General features: G+C 55.6%; 1 protein-coding gene and 1 long non-coding RNA gene across 6 annotated transcripts in view; one reads left to right on the top strand and one right to left on the bottom strand.

Annotated features, from left to right (window-relative positions):
- Positions 1-7,305: 7,305 nt before the first annotated feature.
- Positions 7,306-7,976, bottom strand: LOC118691988 (uncharacterized). The gene is made up of 2 exons (XR_004981107.2): positions 7,775-7,976; positions 7,306-7,605 (listed from the first exon to the last, which is right to left on the bottom strand). It is a non-coding gene; the product is annotated as an uncharacterized LOC118691988 (long non-coding RNA).
- A 99-nt stretch (positions 7,977-8,075) lies between these two features.
- The window catches only part of NRG2 (neuregulin 2), a 160,841-nt gene continuing 145,953 nt past the window's right edge, over positions 8,076-22,963 (top strand). For 3 of the 5 annotated variants that reach the window (XM_036391533.2, XM_036391532.2, XM_036391530.2), the window contains exon 1: positions 8,076-8,540. In XM_036391533.2, coding sequence (XP_036247426.1) covers positions 8,117-8,540 — 424 coding nt within the window. In that variant the 5' untranslated portion in view covers positions 8,076-8,116. The remainder of the gene's footprint in view (positions 8,541-22,963) is intronic. The other 2 variants (XM_036391531.2, XM_054516429.1) reach the window with 2 other exon arrangements.

Raw genomic sequence — 22,963 nt, forward strand, 5'->3', positions numbered from 1 at the left:
GCCTTGTTTAAACAGATATTTTATGAAGCCTTTTGCTGTTGGGCATTTCTCACTGGAGAGACTGGAGAGACCCCCATACCACCTCCTTCCCCACCCAGTCCAGGGAGTGTCCCCAAGGAAATGGGTGTGCTTGTTGGGGGAGTAGGGACACACTGCTCCCCTCAGAGCAGAGCCAAGGCTCCTGCTGCCTCCCTGGCCATGCCCAGCCTGGGGAAACAAGAGGGTTGGTCCAGACCCCTGCTCTGAAGTGCCTCACTCAGGTCCCCACTGCTTCCCTGCGTGAAGAAGCAGTGACTCCTGGAAGGGAACAGCAGTGCTGTGTGTTGTGTCATGGGCAGCCAGCATTACCCCACGAGCTGGGGGCTCAGAAACAGCCATGCCAGACTGGGTAGAGCTCACATATCCCAGAGTCTCAGGGTCCTGGCAGGGGCAGTGGGATGGGAGCCCTGGGATGCTCCTGGCTGGTGCCTGCTTGCACCATGACTGTTGTTAGCACTGGGTCAGGGTGACCACTGGGCTCAGCCTCACCAACCCCAGAGAATGAAGGACCCCTGTGCCCATGCTGTGTGCTCTCCTGGGGGTACACCACCTCCTGGGGAGGAAAGACCACCTGGCTATTCACCCTCAGCCTCCCAAGCTGCTCTATCGGGCCCCTGCCCTGTGTGACATGCCCCACCGAGGGGACTTTGGCTCTGTCACCTTTGTACCTGCCCTCCAGGTAGTTTTTAGCTATTAACTCAGCCCTAAACTTCCTCTCAGACAGACTAACCAAGACCACCTCCCATCATCCCTCCTTTTAGTGCCCCTGTCCCCACCCCAATGAGTCTGTGTGTGTGATCCAGCCTTCAGGAGAGGGGACAGAGGCAGGAGCAGCACCCCTGGGGCCCCCTGGGGCAGGTAAGGCAGGTGATGTCAGTGCCCCTCACTCCTGCAGCAAGCAGAGCCTCCCACTGAAGCCTCTGTCTTGTCAGAGCTGGCCTGGCATCCTTCCTCTCGGGGTCTCTGCTGCTCACAGTGACCCCCAGATGTGTCAGAAAGTCTCTTTTTCCAGCCCAGTGCTCGAAGAAGGAGTCAGAGCTCTTCAGTTCTCACTCTCAAGGTTGTTCATTGTTCCTTATCTATAAAATTCTTCTCCTGTCCAGCCGAGGTCCTCTCAGCAGGTCAGACAGAGGCACTCTGCCTGCCCCAGAGCAGTGTTATTTCTTTATACTAAAAACTACCTGTACAATATTTACAATGACTTCCCAATACCCATCACCTATGTTAGACACTGAGCTTCTACTCTAAACTAATCCAAAAGTGCCAACATCACAGCAGAAGATGGAGGAGGCCAAGAAGAAAAAGAAGAAGGAGAAAGGCTGGACATGCTCAGATCTCTCCATCTTGCCCCCTGAACCCCCATTCTAAAAACCCCAAAAAATCTATTTTTTCACCCCGTGATAAATTCACTGTCATTCTGCTTAAACTGTCATGGCTTGCAGATCTTCATCTAAGGTGGGTAAATTGCTCCATGGGTCACAATCAAAACCACAGGGGCATCTTGGGCTCTGTGCCAGGGTCTCTGAGCCCCCTGGCAGGGGTCTTGGCACTCCAGGACAGCCAGAGGGATGTCCTGAGTTCTGACACTTCCCAGGGGATAAATTTTGGGTGAGGAAATCCAAATTGCTGTTAATCTCAGGGTTAATCTCAGTGCAGATGCACGTGGTGCTGCCTGTGTCCTGAGCTCCAGGCAGGATGTGCTCAGCAAAGGGCTGAGGAGGGAAAGCCTGGGAAGGCAGCGTGGCCTTGGGTGCTTGGGAGAGTCTGGAGGTGCCCAGGAGGGAGGATCCAGCACGTGCACGTGTGTGCCCACGGATCACACAGGGAGATGCAGCAGATGAGCTGCCTCGCTCGATTTGTAACCTCCCACTGCTGTTGCACAGGCTTTGCAAGGAGGAGAAGGAGCTGAAAATGGAGCTGAAAATGGAAACTTGAGGCTCAGATGCTTGGAGGGGCTCAGGAGCCCGACTGAACCCATCACTCCCCAGGGAAGCAAGAGCTTCTGCTCCTCCTGGGCCCTGTGTCTTGCTCGGCACAGAGTGAGACATTCATGCTCCACCTTGGAGCAAAAGTCATTTTCATTAACTTATTGAGGAAAGGAGACATAAAGACACAATTTAATTGCAAACCACAAGACTCCAGTGTAAGATGAAGCGAGGAAAGAATAAGGGAGGAAAAGGAAAACCAACTTGGTCTTATTTTTTAATTTGCACCCCTTTAGCTGGCTGAAGGAGAGCTGGGTGAGGACATGGCAGTGCCCTGATGTTCCCTGGTGGGTGGGATCCAGCATTCAGCATCTGGCTACCTGAAAGCTGCTTTGGACAGTCCCAGTGGCTGCAGGATGAGAGCCTGGTGTGCAGGGAGCCTTGGACACCTGTCCTGTGGATTTCCTGCCTGGATTCAGCACCTGCTGCCCTGGGTGTTTCTTTTGGAGAGTGCAGGATGTTCTTGGGAAGTGCGTGGTAACAGGAGAGCACAAGGAGAACAAACAGGGCTCCTCTTCAGCCCCTCACATGCAGCAGCCTGGAACAGCCTACCCCTGGCCTCATCCCAGCTCTCCTTGCAAAGGGCGGGATGGAAAGGTGAGGGATGAGGCTCCAGAACCCCTTCGATCCCCCTGGCTTCTTGCTGAAACTGCTAATTAAAGAGCCCATTTCACCAAACGATTTTTTTTCTGATGTGAAAACTTTTCCATAAGGAGCTAGTCCTGAATCCACCAACTCATTTCACATTTATTTTAAATCTCAGCTTTATATTGTGTAGTTTCCTCCAGGGCTTGATTATCTTCTCAGTAAAAGCTCTGTTGTTCTGGTTTGTGGGACCTATATTTAGCCTTGCCCTAAGGTCTGTGCACCTCTCAGTACAGGGCTCAGATGCTGCCACCCGAGCTCCTGGGCTTTCCTATTTATTTGGATCTATTAAACAAGTTACCATTTCTGTAATATCAAGGGCATTTTCCAGCCACAGGCTGCCTACAGGCAGTAACTTGTTGCTGCAGAAATGGTCTCCTGGATCTCAGAAGTAATTTGGAGAGGGTCTCTTGTCTAACAATGGCAAATTATATTTAAACAGGGAATCAAGGGCAAAGCCAAAGAGCCTTGTCCCTCTCTCCTGTTGTGATGGTACCTCAAGTCCTCATTCCCCATGTTTCCTACACATGTAATAAGGCATACACCCACTCAGCATATTTTTACATAAAAATACACAAAACAGGCAAAAGTGGGAGGGGACTTTGCCTATGAAGGGAATTCAGAAGTGCACAGACATACCTGCTGCCCTGCTATGGCTGCAATTGTTATTTGATACACAGGGGGGTGTAAGGAGGTTGTGTGGAGAGAAGGGAGAGAGTGAAACATCCGAGTGGCTGGCAGTGAAATCCAGTCCAGGGAGAATCTCTGGGATGGAGGGGTCTCTCAGGCTGGGATGCACCATCCTGTGGGGAGCATTGCTCCCGCTGGTGCCATTTTTCACCCTGGCATCTTTCTGGTGACACATCTCAGCGCCTGGGCACCGCTGTCCTTCTGGGGGACACGAAAAGCTGCCTGGCTGATCATCAGCCAGCGTCCACCTCTGCCAGCAGCACCAGAGGAACCCTCTGGCTCTGGGCTGTGGTGCCCTGCAGAGGCTCCTCCACCCTGAGTGAAGCCCTGCAGGAGCTGGAGCTGCTGGAGATGTGTTGGATGCAGCTGGCAGTATCCAAGGAACGAGCGTGCGAGCCAAGGCACGCGACAGGAATGATCCACGGGCAAAACCCGGCTGCTGGAACATCTGATTGGAAGGCTGGGAGGAAAAAGGGAAGGCTGAATTGTTTATGGTTTGTTTTTCATTCATCATTCCTGCTTGTGTGGGTGGACAAGGAGTGAATGAGTTTCTCGGGGAGGGCAGCAAAGAAAAGAGGCACACATTTCCTTGAAGGATGAGTAGATTTTTTTTTCCTTCCTGCTGCCTAGGTGAATATGTCACAAAGGGGCTGGAGGGAACCCTAACAGCTTCTCTCCCAGGTGGAGGAAACCACTTGCTCTTGATTTTTTCCCTTTGATCACCATGTGCCAAGAGATAAAAGGATTTTTTTGGGGTGAGTTTCATCATAATAAAGTCTTGCTTTTTCTCCCTACAGCAAACGTTCTCAACTATTCTTTGGACTGTTGAGCATCTCATGGGATTACAGTGGGTCAATGCTCTCCCAGCTGAGGGAAGGCTGGATCAGGCCTCTGTGCCAGGATGGTCCATTTCTGGGAGAGACAGCACTGGTGCCTACAGCTACAACCCTCAGTTCTGCCTTACCCTGCTCTGGAAGTTGACATTAACAGGCAGGAGATATGTAGATGTAGATGATTTTTAAGGTTTCTTCCAGTCTGAGCCATTCTCTGATCTGTGGTTGGTCAATGTCCAGGTTGGAGTCTCAGACTGAGTGTTGGGCTTTGCTTTGTCCACATAATTCCTGTGTTCATAATTTATCACCTGCTTTTCTCATTTCACCTGGGGCTGTGGTGGTGTCCCCCTGGTGCCAGGAGTCTGGTGTGTCCTGGGGAAGGGTTGGCTCCTGCCCCACGTGATGCTCTCCATGGGCATCCCCATACTGAACAAGACAAATCCTGGCAGAGAATACATGGGGATGGGATAACCTGGTTGCAATGGCTTTGTTGGCATTTGTGGGGCTTTTGTGGAACACCTGATTGTTGCAGGGAAGGAATGTCCCATGGGGAGGAAAAGCAACGTTCCCTTGGCTGGGGTATGGGTGGTGTCTCCTGTATTTGCCATCTTCACACCTGCAGGGCTTGAGGCTCCCTGCAGGGAGCCAGGATAGAGCTGGTGCTGGGAAGGGCTGGGGGAGGTGGGGGCCACCCTTGCAATGCATGCATGGTTCTGAGCCTGGCCTGAAATGGGCCAGAGCTTAGCACAGCCCCATGCTGGATAACACCAGGGAATGGCTGGACCTGTCCTAGGCTGGAAAGCAGGGAAAGGTTCCTCCCCCAGAGGGTGCTGGCACTGCCCAGGCTCCCCAGGGAATGGGCACAGCCCCGGGGCTGCCAGAGCTCCAGGAGCATTTGGAAATGCTCTCAGGCACAGGGTGGGATTGTTGGGATGTCCTGTGCAGAGCCAGGTGTTGGAGTCAATGCTTCCCCTTCCAGCTCAGCACGTTCTGTGACTCTGTGCTCTGTTCCTCCTTACACCAAAAGCCCCACGTGGGGTTTGCAGGAGCACACCTTCAACTCTCACAGAGGAGGCTGAGCATCTGCAACCTGTGGAGGATGCTGAAGGACAGCCTGCCTGCCTGTGCTGCTGGAGGTCAACAGCAGTCCTTGCAGAAGAGCTGCAGGGCTGCCTGAGGAAGGGAGGGACACTGGGACACTGCCCTGTGCACCAGGCAGGGCTCTGTGCCAGGAGCTCCCTTGGCAGAGGCCAAGAGAGACCTGAGAGGTGCTTTGTATTCAGGCATCTCTGGGAAATTGCAGGAACAAAATTAAAAGAGGTAAAAGAAAAACCAGCCCCCACAGCACTTGCCTGAGGAATGAAAACCTCTGATGGTGCTGCTGAGCTCTGGGGTCCTCCAGACAGGGTGGGATCCAGGCTGAGCTCAGATTCTCCATCTCTCTGCCAGGATGGCAAATATAATGGGTTTTCACAGCAAGGAGTGAGGGGAGAGATGGGCTTTAAAGCAGACCACAGATCTCCTGGGTTCCCTGCCAACAGTTCCCCTCAACTGAAAGAAAATATTTTTAAAATCGTTTATTTAGGCTTCATTCTCTCAAAGTCAGTGTTCAGGTTGCTCTGGTAACTGCACCAAAGACCTTGCTTTATTTATTTCATATGTCAAAATGCCCAAGGACCTATAGAAAATAATGATTTTCCGTTTATATGGGAAGAACAGCATAAAGGGGGGAGAGGGATTTAGTCCTAAAGCATTTCTGAAATGATAAGAGAAAAGCAAGTGTCTCAAGTGATGAAAACCAGTTGACTTCACAAGAGTTAGGCTGAACAACAGGAAAAATACTGCTAAAACAAGATGTGACCAGTGCCCCTTTTTGAGGCTGAGTGCTCTGGACTTCAAAATGCCTCAGAGACAAAAAAAACCCCTCATTTTTCAAAATTACCCCAGAGGCCTCACAGTTATCTTGCACTGAATTTCTCAGTGGGAGAACTGTTGTGGTCTTGCTGGGATTTCAGCCTGCAAAAACAGACAAGGATTAGCAACTCAGCTGCCTGGGCATGAAAGTGCCCTTTCTGCTGAGGGGCAGGGTAGAGCAGGCGAGCTCCAGATCAAGTTATGCTGTCGGGTATCTCCTTCCTTTTCAGGCAGAGCCTCAGTTGCTGTCTGAGCAAAATGATAGGGAAAGGGGAAATTCCACAGAGATTTATGTCAAAAGATGAGAGAAGTCAGGTGGTTTCCCTGCTCCTCCGAGCAGCTTCCTGAATTTGAAATACTGCTCTTCCCTCTGCCGTGGGAAACACTTCTGGTCCCTTCTACCTCCCCCTGCATTTCTCTGCAGTTGGGCACGGTCACCAATCAGGGGAAAAGAGAAAGCCTTCAGAAACATCTGAGACCAAAAATCCACAGAAAATCACGCTTAGCGAGGGGAAATGTGTGCAAGGAGTAAACGGTCCCTGAGCCCTGCTGTGTGCACGCTGCGGGGCTCCCGGCGCACCACGGCCCCGCAATGGTAGCGCTGCTCTGAGAGCGCTCCCAGAGAGGGAAGAGCCGCGCTCCGGGCTGGCAGCAGGAGCTGCAGAGCCCCGGGTGCGTGTGCGGGGGCTGTGCCCTCGTGTGCCAGCGGTGGGACAGCGCTGCCTGCCGCCCCGAGCCGGGCAAACACTGGACAGGCTGCGCCCCATGCCTGGGCTGGGCTGGGCACGGCGGCTCTGCTCCCTTCCCGTTTTTCCTGTTGGTTCTGGCTGCGCTATGGTAAATGGAAAGCAAATCCTGATTCTGCCATCTGTGCTCCTTTGCTCTCATTGATGGGCTCAAAGACCCAGCTCTTGTCATTTCTTGAGGTTCGCTGGGGGTTTCCCTGGGGCTCTAAAGGCTCTGGGGCCATTGCAGTCTGTGCCCAGAGCCATCGCCCTCCCGCCTCCAGGTCACCTCCGTGGGATGGGACTATGGCCGCTCCCCTTCAACGCGGAATCCAGTGCAACAACAAGCACCACAAAATCCCCTGCTGCTGCTAACCGAGTATCTCAGCTCCCTCCCGCACTGCCTGGGCAAGCGAGGCTTTGGGAGCGCAGATGCTTCAGGATCAGCCTCGAAAATAAACCCAAACAAGCACCTTTTGGAGCTTAAAGCGACTCCTCCTGGAAGCCACTGCAGGGAAAAGCATTTGTTTATTAACGAGAGGCAGCAGGAACAGGGCATGCATGAAAGGCGGCTTTGTCTCGCCGGCCACTGCGCGTTCCGTTTGTCTCTATGTTAATGCCTTTCCTTCAGGTGTGCAGGGAATCTCGGGCACAAATCTCCCAGCTCCATAAAACCATCGGGCAAAGAGGAATCCCCGGCTCGCGGGCCCTGCGCATCGCGGAACCCCCGTGTCACCTGCAGCCGCCCCCAAACGAGCGCATCTTTGGTTTGCTCTGCGGGGAAAAGGGGGGTTCTGCGAACGCCTGGGGGCCTGCCGAGGGGCCGGCTCCATGGCCGGGGGGAGGGAACGCGGGCTGCCTCCATCGCCGAGGACCCCCAGGGACGCGGGGATCCCCGCCGCAGCGGTCATCCCCGGGGGGGAGTCCCCGGGCAGGGAATCACCTTTCCGGGGGGGTGCGGGCTCAGCATCCCGGGGGCAGGGGCGGCTTTGGAGCATCCCGCCTCCTCCCCGCGCCGCGCCAGTGCCCGTGCCCGTGCCTGTGCCGGTGCCGTGCCGCGGCCGCGCCGCGCCAGGCCGTGCCGGTGCCGTGCCCTGCCGTGCCGCTCCGTGCCGGTGCCGTGCCGTGCCGTGCCGTGCCGTGCCGTGCCGTGCCGTGCCGTGCCGCCCCGCGTCGCGCCGCTCCGCTCCGCCCCGCCGCGCCCGCCGCGCCGCAGCCCCGCAGCCCGGCCCCGCAGCCCGGCCGCCGCCGCAGGGCCGGCGGGCAGCGAGCGGCAGCCGGCGGCATGAGGCGCGACCCGGCGCCCGGCTTCTCCATGCTGCTCTTCGGCGTCTCCCTCGCCTGCTACTCGCCCAGCCTCAAGTCGGTGCAGGACCAGGCGTACACGGCGGCGGTGGTGCTGGAGGGCAAGGTGCAGTCCGTGGGCCCCCCCGCCGGCGGCAATGACAGCCGCGGCGCCGGGCCCGCCGGGGGTGTCCTGGTCAAGGTGCTCGACCTGTGGCCCCTCAACAGCGGGGGGCTGCAGCGGGAGCAGCTCATCAGCGTGGGCTCCAAGGCGCCCTGCTTCAAAGTGAAGCGCAACCACCGCTACATCTTCTTCCTGGAGCCCACCGAGGAGCCGCTCGTCTTCCGCACCGCCTTCGCTCCGCTCGACACCAGCGCCAAGAACCTCAAGCGGGACGTGGCGCGGATCCTCTGCACCGACTGCGGTACGGGCCGCGCCGCGGCGGCGGGGGGCGGCGGGGGGCGATGGCGGAGCGGCGGCGGGGGGCGATGGCGGAGCGGCGGCGGGGAGCGCTGGCCCGCGTCCCGAGCAGCCGCGGGGCGACAGGTCCGTACCGCTCGGACCTGCGGGGGACAGGTGCCCGGCGATCGCCCCCCCACTTCAGCCCCGGTGGGCCCCGGGAGCCGCGCCTGCACTGGGGGAGATGCGATGCGATGCGATGCGATGCGATGCGATGCGATGCGATGCGATGCGATGCGATGCGATGCGATGCGATGCGCTCCGCGCGGCCCGGCCGCCGCAGCCGCGCTGCCCCCATCCCCCGGGCCCGGGGGTCCTCGCTCGCCCCGCTCAAGGTCCCGCAGCCCCGGCCCGGCGCCGCGCCAGCAGCGCAGCCCCGGGCCCGGTGCGGGGAGTGCCCGCAGCCCGCGGCCGCCCGGCGCTCGGCGGTGCCGCGCGGGAGCCCCCGGTGTGAGCGCGGTCCCCGTGCCTCTCCCCTCGGGGGTCTCGGCTGTTTTAGCCCTGCCGGGAGAGCCGCCGGCCTGCGGGGGCTCCCGTGGCTCCGGCCGCGACCCCCGCCCCGGGCGCGTTCCCTGCTGCCGAGGAGGGGGCCGGGCCCGGGATGCGGGGCTGGGACAGGGGCAGCGCTCCAGGTGTGCCCTAAGAGCCGGGAAGTTTTGCGTCTCCCAAAATAACGGCCTCGCGGGGAGGAAGTTGGTTTTTCTTTTGTTCGTTCCGCGCATTTCGGTGTCTCCGATCACGGCTGTCGTGCGGTGGCTGGTGCTGTTCTTCCAGCACCTCTGGAAACGCGGTTATGAAATGACTTCAACGGGAAGTGCCCGCCGGAGCGTCCCTGCTTTTGTTCCTGGGTTTTCCTTGCTGTCCTCTGGCAGGTGAACACCTGCGAAGGGCTGGGCGGTGGGGACCGGGCGAGGACAATGCCTGCATTTTCCCAGGGTTTGGATCGGAGCTGACAAAAATGCACGGCTGGCCCTTCACCCAGCCTGAATGCTGGATACTGTGTCACAAAATCTGGAGAAGGATGGTGTTAACCCGGAGAGCTCTGAGCGCCGTACCCTCAGCAGGGGTTTGGATTCCTCGTGTTTGCTGTGTTACGAGGATACACAGGGTGTAGCTCCAGGGAATCCAGGCTCTCCATTCAATGTCAGTACACTGCATCCTCATCAGGTTAATTGGCCTTTTGCCTCATTAAAAGCAAGGTACTTTGTCAAGTTATACTTAGCTCTGTAATGACCATATGTGTACTGCTCCATGGTGGTTGCTGTTGTGGAATTAACTGGGTGTTTCTGGGGCAAATACTCTGCCATTTGGGACTGCTGACCCCGCATTGTGAAAGCCAGACCTGTCTCTTTTTTTAGTTATCCAAAAGATAAATTTAGAAGCTTGCGTTTCCTGGGAGAAAGGTGGAACCTTGCATATCATAATATGTTGTTGAGGAAAATGGGCTAGGACTGTGTGCAAGAAAACTAATTTGGGAGACACTAATTTCATGTGCACCTGTATATGGGCCATCGTGGACAGAGAGCATTTAGTGAAAGAGCTGTGGCAGAGAAGAGAGGAAAGTAAATGGGGGAATTTCTCAGGACTGTGGTCTCGCTGTCAGGGGAAAACACAGCAAAAGGTATGTGGCTTTTATTGTTTTTAAATTTTTTTTTTAATCAAAAAGGATTCCGAACTTGTGCATCTCTGAGCAGCAGGGTTTGACTTGAAGGGGAATGGAGGCTGCTCCGTGGCATCCTGGCTCAGGCCCAAAGCGTTAACGTGTGGGCTGATGTAACAACAAGTTAGGGGTTGTCATTCTGTCGTGACACCTCCTTGGAGCTGATGCTTTTGTTTCTGTGTGGCTCTGATGGGCTGATTCGGCTCCCTGGCTGAGGGACACTGCAGATTGGTGGGAGCCTCATCTCAGCAGAGCTCGATGGCAGATTCCAAAGGAAAAATAAAATCTGGTGGTTGGGAAATGTCATAGCTGTGGTTTGGTTTGGTGATGAAGATGAAATGGGAGCCTCAGCTTGCTGAACTGGTGGTTCCCTGAGCACTTCATGCTCTTGGTCCAGCTGGGAGGTTACTTCTGAAGGTGACTTTCCTGGCAGGAAAGTCTGATTTGTAGCACCCAAGCTGCTGGAAAGGTGTGGGAACTGGGAACCCAGGGTTTGCCTTCCTGCTCTGTGGTTTGTGCTGGGAGGGGAGATCCAAAAGGGTGCAGGGGTATTTCCCATTCTTGCTGCTCATGGGGGTGGTGAGAACTCCAGAGCTGGCAGGGGGTGAATGTCCAGGCACGAGGAGCACTCTGAGGGACAGCTGGGCTGCAGCTGTGTGAGGGATGTTACAGAGCTGGGGCACAGATGCTGGGGTCACTTTGGTGTGGGAAGGGAGGACCCTGTGGCTCTGATCGCTCCAATCCCCCCACTCCCAAAGATGGAGGCCTCACAGGACCATCTTCTCCCTGCTCTGGCTCTGTGCCTGGGTCTGTTTTCCAGTGATTCATCCCCTTCTCACTGGCTAAGATGCTGTGTGTCTCCTGCTCTTGCTGCATGCCGAGGTCTGGGATGCGATGCAGGACTAGACCTGTGATGGGAGCATCCATGTCCCTCTCCAAGGAGCAGCCTCTGCTGTTTGCACATCTCACTTAAAGGAGAGAAAGTGGGTGCTGAGACTCTGCACGGGACCCAGACCCTCTCTGAGCAGAGGCAGGAGGACTGAGGTGAGAGAAGGACGGCCTGGGGTGTGGGGGACAGAACAGGAATGCCAGTCTGTGTGCCTGGTGTGTGTGGGGTCTGAGCTGAGCTGCTTCTTGTGTGCCCCCTGAGCAGGGATCCAGGGAGGGGATTCTCACTTTGGCCATCTCACTGCTGGGCAGGTTCTGAAGGCTGGAACTTCCCCACCTGCAAACCCCAGAGAGGTGCAGGCTCTGCAGCTCTGCCCAGCCATGGTTTTCATCCCTCTGGCACACAGGGAGCAGCTGGTCCTGGGGCCTGGCATCCTGCAGGTCTCACCACCCACTTGTCCATCTTGAAACCTCTTTTGCACTGGAAGTATTATTGTTTTTTTTTCATGCTGTTATATAACGATTCCTGTTATTGCTTCTCCTCCTGTCTCTTTTCTTTGTATCTTCTAGCTCCTTAATTTTGGATGGTCTCATATCTCCTTTGTGCCTACACACACAAGGAGGAGGAAATAGGTGCAAGACACAGTGCTGGCTCTCACTGGTGAAGGAGCTGGTGGCATTATCCTCACTGGAACAACTCCTGATCTGAATCCAGAAAGGGGCTTGTGGCCCTCATCCTCCTGGCCTTTAGGGGTACCTAAAGCATCTGCTTCCCACTCTGCATGAGTCCCCTCTACCTCTGTGAAACATTGATGTGCAGATATTTTGCGCACAGGAGAGTGGGGATTTAACCTGTCCAGGCTCTCTGCTTTCACAAAGGAACAAATGTCTCCCTGCCTCCATATGCAGCGAGTTGCAAAGTAGCTTTAATTACAGCTTGTATGTCTCCTGAAGCACCTCACCGAAAACGCTGCTGAGCTCCAGGATGAGCTCTGCCACTCTCCTGTAGGATTAGCTAGCTTAGCCTGGGCAGGTAATCTGGTGGTGGCAGATCCCTGGGAGGATTTGCAGGCAGAGGACCTGTTGTTGTAGCTGGTACTTCTTGTGGGATGAGGTATTCATTTTATTTTATTTCCAGTCTGAAAGTGTCTTTGTCCCAGTGGGAATCAGGAACGTGCTGGGGCTGTGGCATTGGCCTCAGTGGCCACATAATGCTGGGAGCTGTTTATCCTGGAGCCAGGTTGGTTAGAGCTGCCCTGTGAGGGGAGGAGGGAGGCCGGATTTTGAAGTGCCCGCTGGAAAATACAGCCCTCTGGATTACAGTGTAGGTGTTGCTGCCTGAAATAGCACTGGCAACTTTGGACCAGCAGCTCATGCAAAAATATCCCTCTTCACTATCCTGCAGATCATTGGAAGCCAGGCAGGCACAGGGGAGGGGTGTGGGTGGGCTCCAGCCGCTGGTGATGGTACTCTGCCTTCATCCCAGGACAGCTGTGGAGCACAGAGCAGTAAAGCTGGATTATCTCACACACCACCTTGCTAATTAGAGCAGTCTGAAGCTGTTTCTCACCACCTTCAGAAAATCACACTTCTTTGGGTTTGCAGAAGAGCAAAAACTTGCTTCCTTCTTGCCTTGAGTTTCTGCAGATGGGGAATGGTCACTGTGCTGCAGACAGCTGTGACCTCTCACAAGGGTGGCACAGTTCTGGATGCTCTCTTAAATCCTCTCATACAGGATTTGGTCTGGAGTGGACCTGGGGTGGCTGGGTCCTCGTGGCCAGGTCAGCTCCTTGTCTCCCAGATGAGCCATCCAGGAACTGGCAACTGGAACTTTGCTCTGCCGAAGCTGCAGGTCCAAGTGACTTCAGTGGTGCCTGACACAAGAGAATTTTTCCCCTCCCAGACATGTGCCATGTGTGGAGCAAAGCCTGGCTAGCTTCTCAGTCCCCCTTTCAGAAATGTTTGACTAAATAAAGCATCTCCCCAAGGATCTCCATGAGTAAGATGAGACTAAAACAGCTCCTGAGTGATCCCAGCAGTGCTGATTTCTCTATCTGGGGCTGCTCCGTGCCCAGCCCAGGCTCCAGCTGCTGCTTGGTGGCTCTTTGTGCTCCACCAGCTGACAGCCCTTAGAGATGGGCCCTGAGGCAGAACGCCCTTTCTAAATCACAGGTGACACCTTGACTTGGGTTTGGATCTGGATCAGAAACTGGTGCATGCTTGGGAGCACAGAGGCAATAAACTGCATCCCAGGCAAAAAGGGAGCCATGCTCTGCCACAGCTGAGCTCCCTGCTTCGTTTGGGCTGTGTGAGATGCACCATGGGCACCAGGGCCTGGAGCCTTCCAGAAATTGGCACACCCCAAAATCTGCTGCAAAGTGCCACAAGGGATGGGTTTTGGTGCCGTGCTGCTGGGCTGAGGGTGCCTCTCCCAGCAGACTGGAGGGGGTGCATGTGACACGGCTCCTGTGCAGAGCAGCTGCTGCTTTGCCAGGTTTGGGGCGCTGCATGCTGCTGCTGGAGCCGCCTCATCTCCATTCCCCTCCTGAGTCAATGTGTGACGCTGCTGAGTGGAAATGAGAGCTGGGCAGGCCCTGGCACGGCACCTGGGTTGCTGCAGGTCAGCTGTGCTGGCCCAGGGCAGGTGAGGGTGCAGATGCAGGGAGAAACACGGAGCTGAGTGATGCGCTCGGCCAGGAGCGGCTCCGGGAGACCGATCGTGGGGGCAGCGGGTTTGGGAGGCTGCGAGCCCGTGGGCGACTCTGGTCGTCTGAGGAATTGTCACTGCAGAGGAGCCTGGTGACAAAGTGCTGGGAGGTGAGGAAGAGCCTCCGCTGAGCCGGGAGCTCCGGGGCTGTCTGGCAGCTCCTGTTGGTGCTCCCGTGCCCGCTCCGTGCCCGGTGCGAGCCCGGCCAGCGCTGCCGGCACTGCCGGGAGCTGGGCTGGGGGCAGCAGAGCTGTCAGCACACCCTGCCCCTCTCTGCTGCTCACAGGAGGCTGCCAGGACGCGAGTTCCCCCCTCCCCAAGTGCTGGAGCGCCCCGTGGTGCCCAAAGTGCCGTTTGAAGGCGAAGGCGGTGCCCCACAAACCCAGTGAGGTTTCTCTGTGCTCTGAGCTGCTCTGTCCGGTGCAGATGGCTGTCACAGACATCTTTTATGAAAAATCCTTTCCTTAGGATTTTTCCTCCTGAGAAGCTGAGAGGCCTCAGGAACAAAATGCAAACAATGGTTATCTGCTGCTGTGGAATGCAACAGGTAAATCTGTAATTAGTCTCATGCAGTTCTTTCTAATTAATGGCCAATCACAGTCAGCTGGCTCAGACTCTCTGTCCCAGACACAAGCCTTTGTTATCATTCCTTTTATTCTATTCTTAGCCAGCCTTCTGATGAAATCCTTTCTCCTATTCTTTTAGTATAGTTTTAATGTAATATATATCATAAAATAATAAATCAAGCCTTCTGAAACATGGAGTCAGATCCTCATCTCCTCCCTCATCCTCAGACCCCTGTGAACACGGTCACAGATGGCAGAGGATGCCTGTCCTGTCCTCGGCAGGGGCTCAGTGGATGTGTGCAGCGAGGGGAGGCTCTAGAGGAAGCTCATCTCCCTGGAAACTTTGGCAGCCAGGCACCTGCTTGCCTGCTGGATTGGGTATGCAGCAGTGGAACCCCAGCACCTCTCAGCACTCAGACCTCAGGAGAGGTCTGCCAACTGCCCAAAATTCTGGGGATAGAGTACTGAGCCTGCAAGGGTAGGCTAGAGATGAAAAGGAAGATGAATCACCGTGCTGCTCTTTCTCTGCTGAATGACCGTGCTCCCAGAGCTTGGCTGCTGCAGCTTGGGGCTGGGCTGTGTGCTGCAAAGGCTGGGCTGAAGGGCCAGTAAAAACTGCTCTTGTTGAATCCCCATGGTCCAGCTCTGCCCTGGATAAGACCCTGACCAGTCTGGAGGATGGAAAATATAAGGTACCCCAGAAGATTGGTCCTAGAGGGGAGCACATGATTTCCATTTTGAATGTTGTAGCTCAGGGACAAGGTTTCTCTGCCCACAGCAACTCTTCCTGGCCTGGACAGTCCTTGCATTCTCTTTGTTGCAGCTGGTGGCCACAGTGGCTCTCTCTGGTCCCCCCACGTGCCCCACACCCATTGCCTGCAGCAGGACAGTGCCTTCCTTCCCTGGATTCCTGTCACTGTTTGCTGGCCTCAGGAGGGCAAATGAGTTCATCCTTGCAGGCTGTAGCATGTGTTCTGGTTTTGCAGGAGTAACACCTCATCTTTGGTGACCTCCTGGGGCAGAGCTGGCTGCTGTTGTCTCTGGGCACAGCTCCTCTCTGAGATGGGACACACATGCCTGATGAGTAGGGATGTGCCACACTTGTGACAGAGCACTCAGCTCCCACCCTGCTGCCCCCCTCTGTCTCCCTGTCCTGACATGAGGGAACTGTCCTTCGCCCTCCTGATGAAGGTGAGAACTCTGGGAAAGCCTCCCAGTGGGCTCAGGTGCTGGAAATGAGCCTGTAGGATCTGCAGGTGAGAGCAGAGCCTCGGGGCTGATGGAAAGCAGATCTTGGATGTGATGGTTTTCTAGGGCAGGTCTAGATGGGCAGTGCTGTGCCTGATGGCTTGTGGAAAGGCTGAGGAGGATGGGAATGCTTTGCAGAGCCTGTGGAAGGACACACTGTACTACTTAGTGGCAGAGCTAGCCAGGTCCTGCCAGTGTGGGGTCGGAAGGCAGGTATTTGCATTCATTATCATCAATCACTGCTCCTCCACTCTCTCTAATGGCTCGGTAATGACCAAACGCTGCTCAGGAGCCTCTCGGTGGTCTCAGGGCAGGCAGATGGCTTGGCAGGAGGGTAGGGACTGGAATTAGGTCTGCTCTCTGGGCTGCCTCAAGGTTGGCAGCAATGCAGGAGCTCTGGCTGCTGCCCTGGCCGGAGCCTGTCCCCGCCGGACCCTGCTCCTGCTGCTCGGGGTGGGCAGCCTGGGACAAAGCAAGGGGACATCAGCACCAGGCACAGCGTCTACTGCCAGCCCCAGGCACTGGGACGTGGCCTTTGCCATCACACAGAGCTGTGTGGGTGTGTGATTAGCAAAACGCTCATTAGCCCTGGCAGTGTGACAGGGAGCATGAGCCACAGGGCAGGATGCCTTGCTTGGGGTCAGATCTTCCACAGGGGTCCATGGGATGGTAGTAACAGCAAGGGGAGGAGGGAGTGCCCCTCAGCCTTTAGGTGTTCCCCTCCCACCTCTCCACTCTGCCTCAGCTGCCCTTCCATGTGTCGTGGTGCAGAGGAGAAAAGGAGAGTGGACGTGCTGGGCTCTGCCCATGGCTGCTCTCAGCCTGCAGCCAGGCTGGCCCGTGCTGGGAGTCCAGCTGAAGCCACCAGCATCCCTGGGAAGATCCTCTGCCAGTGGGGTCTCAGCCACCTTCTCCCTGGGTCTCTGCTGGGAGAAGGATCTGCCTCCCCATCCTGGCTGCCAGGCTGGCTCTGCCCCAGCCCTGGACTCCATGGGGGGATCTGGGGAACCTCAGGGACTCCTCTCATGGGGTGATGGGACACTCACTGCCTGGGCTGGAATGAAGCAGGAATTTCTGTCCTTGGGGGACCTGGCATGGACAGCTTTGAGAAAACCTGGAGACCCTTTCTTACAGCACTGGAGAGCCTGAATCCCACAGATACATCCCCAAATATGCAGAGCTGAAGCAGCAAGAAGGAGCTGGAGGAGTTTCCCTGCCAGGTCCTTCCTGCAGCTCCTGGCTTCTCTTGGCACTCTGTGAGTGCATGCAGAGTGTGTGCATCACCCATTCCAGCAGCAACACTCTCAGCCCTGCTGATGGGCAAGCATCAAATGAGTGTTCCACACCCCAATGCTGCCCTGACCCTGAGAGCTCCCAGAAGATGCCTTGGTGCCAGTCAATGGGGCTGCAGTTGGGGTGGAGGTCTGGGGTACACCAGGATTGCTCTTCTCTGGCACTTTCTGCCCAGGTTGGTGATTTCAGCTGGTTCTCCTGGTGTGGGGGACACAAGAGGCTGGATGGCTGGTGGTTTGTGGGATGGCTGTCATTCTTCCTTGGACATTCAGGCACAACAGCAGCTGCAAGTTCTGGCAAATGCTGCAGAACTCACCGGCCAGATGATGCCCAAGTAGGATTACAGGGAAGAATGGGAAAACCTAGTGTGGATCAGGTATTCTGGTGGATTTGGGAGGCTCAGATGCAGCTGAGATTCTGGAGAGGGCCTTGAGGGTTTTGAACATGGGGTAGGATATAGCAGTAGATGTAGGATGGTTTGGATGGGAATTAGGATTTTTTTCTATACTTACAAGAACTGGGGTTCTGATGGGAGGCAGCAGGCAGGGGGTCACCCAAAGGTCCTCTTGCACCCAGAGCCTCACTGCAGGGTGCTGTGGGGCACTGAGGGGAAGGACTGGGGGGTCTCTGAGGCCATGCCTGCATGTACAACAGGGCTGGGCTGCAGCTGCTGATTCTGCAGCTCCCCAAACACCTTGGTGCCAGAAGGGATGGGCTGCACTGGCTGAGGCACAGCCCGTGCTGAGGCAGGGCTGGGTGTTAGCCCCAGGAGAGGTGTGCTGTGACCAGTAACTCCTCTGATCTCCATCACCCGGACCATGAGAAGGAGCTTTGTGGCCCATTCCAGCGTGGGGATGTTCTGGGTGGGGGCTGCTCTCAGGGCAGGGGGCTGCCCACACTCACTGCAGCCAGGGCTGTTTGGGTGGCTTTGTGCTCTGGAGGGAAGCAAGGCAGGCAAGGAGAATGTGCTTGGAGACTCGGTTCAGGTCCCACCTGTGCCACTGATCACAGGAAAGCTTCTCAGGATCCCCACACTGTGATTCCCTGCCTGACAAGCAGGAGGGATGCTGCTTTGCATGCTCTTCTAGGAGCAGGCAGAAACTGGTGGTGTGCTGGGTTCCCAACAGTGTGTCAGCACCAGAAATCACCAGAAATGGAAACAAACCCCTCCCCTCCCTCCAGCACTGATCTCTGATGCACCTCATCCCCATCCATCGCCCAGGGTGCAGGGCTGTCCCTCTGCCAGCTGCTGCCCTGGGGGCTGGCAGACCTGGCTATGAAGGAAGCAGAACCTGGAGGGGCTCTCTGTGCTCTTGGGGGCATCTGAGTTGGTGTTTGGGGTTGGAGGGCTCCCCTTGTTCCTGATAAGGGCCTGCAAGAGACCTGCAAAGCATCACCAGCAGAGTGCTGTCTCTCCTGGGTGGGCACCTCGTTTCCCAGCCAAGCTCAGCTCCCAGCAGAGGTGTTAGATCCACAAGGACAGAAACTGGTGGTGCCCAGCCCTGCCTCTGATCTGCAGCAGCACTCTCCATCTGTGTGGGGAAGCTGTGACGTGTGAGGAGACGATTTCTGTCAGTCCATTCCTGGTGACATGCAGGCTTCTGGCAGCCAGGCTGCTTTCCTGGTGCTCAGCACAAGCTGGGAGTACCCATGGCAAGCAGGGATCCCCGAGGGCACTCGATGCTGTGTGATGGTGTGTAGAGAGGATTTCCCAGGCTGCTGGAGGGCTGAGCAGCTCTGTGGTGCTCTCTGTGGTGAGGCAGGCTGCTCTGCTGATGCCTGAGAACTTCCATAGCTGCTGCACGGAGCTGAGACATCAGGGGTGTGTTTTGTGGCTTGAAAGGACCCTCAGAGGTGCCAGCAGGACTCATTCCCCAGTCCTGTGGGGTGCCACGTGTCAGTGTCACTTGGCAGGTGTGAAAAACGCCAATCACTTGTTTTTAAAATTGTAAAAGTTTAATAGTAATAAAAGGGTTATAAAAATAGTAATACAATTAGAGTAATAATAATTTGGACAATTTGAATTAGGACAAGATGAGACAACAAATACGAAGAGTTATGGACGTCCGGGTACCTTTTTCTGGGCAGCACAGGCCCGAAAAAGGACACAGTTAACAAAGGATTAACCCTTAAAAGCAACAGCCTGTTGCATATTTATACACTCATACGTGATGCATAAATTCCATTCAAACACAGGATTCTGTCTGGTCAGTGTCAGCTTCTTCCTCTGAATCCTGACAGTGCCTTGGAGGCGGGAAGAAGTTCATTTCTCCTGATAAGAGGGCAATAAATTCTCTTTCTCTGAAAGATTCAGGTGTCCTGTAGCTGCTATCTCACTGCAAGTCCTATCTTTAAAAAAGTATCCTACATAGCATCGTTTCTATTTTAACAATTTTTATAACCTAAAACTATATTTAACACAGTACTTAAGAGAATTAATACAGCATTACTTTCTAACACAACACATACAATATTCATTTGAATATTTGCGAAATGCCAATCATAAAATACGTGCATTTTTCACACAGGTGATCCAAAGCCATCCAGGCAGGGTTTTCTTCAGCAGGCTCTGCCCAGGGAGAGCACAGACGAGAGCACTGTCTGCCTGTGCTGAGCCAGCAAATCCCTCCTGCCTGGGCTGCAGACGGCTCCAGGCCTCCCCTTCCTTCCCAGGCACCGCAGGCTGGATCCCCTCCTGCTCTGTGGCGTCAGGGCAGGGGCAGGGAGCCCTGAGCTGTCACACCAGGGCAGCACAGGTGTGAGGAAGCAGAGGGAATCCTGCCTGCAGTGAGATACACCTGTGGGGAAAAGAGCTGAGTGTGCCAAGAACACACATGATGTCACTGCAGCCAGACAGGTAACAGGGAATAAAATCACTGCAGGAAGGAGGCTCTGGATGTTTCTTTGAGCAAGGAGAGGAAATGCCTTCCTGTGGTGAAGTGTGACAGGCAATGAGACCAGCAAATGTCATATTTAGGTGTTAAAGTATCCGGGAGAGGAGCTGGTAACTCCCAAACCATAAATACATGAAGAAGGTTCTGGCTTCAGAAGGGCAGATGGGCCCACTGGAAGGTGCACTGGGAAGCTGTGGCCTTTTGAAGCCTTCCTGCTGGGATGGTGGCTGTGGTTTTCCCTCCCTGGCTGATGCTGACACCTGCCTGTTGTCCATGCTGAATGTTGGCTGCTGCCAGCAGGAGCTCCTGGGGCTGGAGGTGGCTCCTCAAGCCGTGGTGCCAGGCAGCTCTGAGCTGGGCACAGGGGCCTGGTGCTCTCCTCTGCTCTGGGTGCTGTGTGTGCTCTGTGCAGGGTGGCATGTTGGGATCTCTTGCTTGTCAGAGTGACCCCGAGGTTGTTAAAAGTCTCTTTTCCCAGCCTGGTGCTTGAAGAAGGAGTCAGAGCTCTTCATTTCTTGGTCTCAAGGTTGTTTATTGTTCCTTATCTATAAAATTATTTCTCCTGCCCTGCTGAGGTTTGTCCAGCAGGGCAGTTCCAGGCACTCTGCCTGCCCCCAGGGCAGGGTTATGTCTTTATACTAAAAACTACCTGTACAATGTTTACAATTCCTTTCCAATACCTATCACCTGTGTTAGACAGTGAGCTTCTACTCTAAACCAATCTAAAAGTGCCAACATCACAGCAGAAGATGGAGGCCAAGAAGAAGAAGGAGAAAGGCTGGACACAGCCCAGATCCCTCCATCTTGCCTCCTGAACCCCCATTTCAGAAACCCCAAAATCTACTTTTCCACCCTGTGATAACTTCACTATTATTCTACCTAAACTGCTGTGGCTTGCAGATCTTCATCTAAGGTTGGTAATTTGCTCCCTAGGTCATAATCAAACCCACAGGTGTTTTGGGCTCTGTGCCAGGGTTTCTGAGCCCCCTGGCAGGGGTCCTGGCACTCCTGGCCAGCCAGAGGGATGTGCTGGGTCCTGACAGTGGCACCTTAGGGAGAGGTCACTCAGTCCCTGCCCCTGCACAGATGGCTGCAGGCCTTGTGGGCCTTCCTTGTGGCAAGAGGGATGCTGAGGCCTCGTGGGTAGAGCTGGGATGTTTCCTTATGTTGCACAAGATTTACTGAAAGCCTCGTGTGAACCTGCTGGGAGGGGGTGCATGGATGAGTTCCTTCTCCCATCATCTCCTCTGTAACTCAGTGTCCTTTCCCAGCATTTGGCCTTCAGGGAATTTCCCACCCCTCAGGCTGTGTACCAGAGCCAGGAGAGCAGGACCAGCCCCTGGGCAGGCAATCCAGGCCCTGGTGCTTCACTTGTGGGGTGAAATTAAACCTGACCTGGAGCACAGCACAGCTGAGCCCTGCCCAGGCTCTGATTGCGGCCCAAGGAGGCTGCAGAGCCCAAGGTGTCTCATTCTTCATTCCAGGATGCAGTGGGTCAGTCCAGGGCCTTTCCAGAGATCCCAGCAGCGTGGGCAGAGCTGGAACTGGAGCTCTCCTGTGGGCTGGGGGTGTGAGGAGCAGGGCCAGCCATGTCCCACCCTGCCAGCTCTGCTGTCACCAGGGGCAAAGCCTGGTGCCTTGGACAGCTCCAGGCATGGCACAGCGCGGGCATGGCACAGCCCAGGCATGGCACAGCCCAGGCATGGCACACCTGGTGCCATGGCACAGCCCAGGCATGGCACAGCCCAGGCATGGCACACCTGGTGCCATGGCACAGCCCAGGCATGGCACAGCCCAGACATGGCACAGCCCAGGCATGGCACAGCCCAGGCATGGCACAGCCTAGGCATGGCACAGCCCAGGCATGGCACACCTGGTGCCATGGCACAGCCCAGGCATGGCACAGCCTAGGCATGGCACAGCCCGGGCATGGCACACCTGGTGCCATAGCACAGCCCAGGCATGGCACAGCCCAGGCATGGCACAGCCCGGGCATGGCACACCTGGTGCCATGGCACAGCCCAGGCATGGCACACCTGGTGCCATGGCACAGCCCGGGCATGGCACAGCCCAGGCATGGCACAGCCCAGGCATGGCACACCTGGTGCCATGGCACAGCCCAGGCATGGCACAGCCCAGGCATAGCACAGCCCGGGCATGGCACACCTGGTGCCATGGCACAGCCCAGGCATGGCACAGCCCGGGCATGGCACAGCCCAGGCATGGCACACCTGGTGCCATGGCACAGCCCAGGCATGGCACACCTGCAGCCAGGCTGGAGGAGGGATGGGTGGTCAGGGGAGTGGGCAGTGCCTGTGTGGGATGACCACGCACTGGGCATCTCCTGCTAAAAACGAAGTTGTACCAGGTGTGTGGTGTTCCCAGGACAGTTATCAGATCAGTGTGGAGCCTGTGGGACACACATCCGTGTCCCTGGGGCAGAAACCTGCCCAGCAGTGGGGCCTGGAGGTTTGGAGGTGTTTGCTGTAGCAGGCACACACCTGGCAGCAAGTGAGGCTGGGAACAGGATTTTATCTGGAGCAGTTTTATGCTGGGCTGAACCCATCTTCTGCTGGAGAGTGGGGGAACAGCAGAAAGGGGGGGTCATCCTCTAGCTGCTGCACCTGAGGGGAACCCTCCTCCTTGAATTCTTATTTTCATGGATTATATTCTTCAAAATAATGGGTTTTTTTTTTTCCTTCTCTCTGTAATGGGTGACACGGGGAACCCTTCTGCAAGGAAGTAAATTCTGCCTGTCACGGTGGCTTTCATTTGGCAGTGTTGAATTTCCTTCCATGCTGCTGTTGTCTTTCTCTTTTCCCCCTTCTCTCCCGCCCACACACACTCTTTTCCATCGTACATCCTCAGCTTTCAGAATGATAATTGCAGCTGAGTGAAGAAAACCCTAACGTGTTTTGAAGGATGGCTTCAGTGCCTTTTTCTGCAGTGTTCTCTTGAGTCTGCACCCTGTTTGAGAATGTGAAGGTGTTTCAATGACCTTTTTTTCCATTTAGACCTATTTTTTGAGGATATTTCCCGCAAGTTCCTGGAAAGCTCCTTCTTTCCTTTTCCAAAGGCAGCTGGGTGAGCTGTGGGGGCTCAGCCAGGAGAAAAGGAGGCTCAGGGAGGACC

Source organism: Molothrus ater, chromosome 15, assembly GCF_012460135.2.
Source record: "Molothrus ater isolate BHLD 08-10-18 breed brown headed cowbird chromosome 15, BPBGC_Mater_1.1, whole genome shotgun sequence".
NCBI lineage: Eukaryota > Metazoa > Chordata > Aves > Passeriformes > Icteridae > Molothrus > Molothrus ater.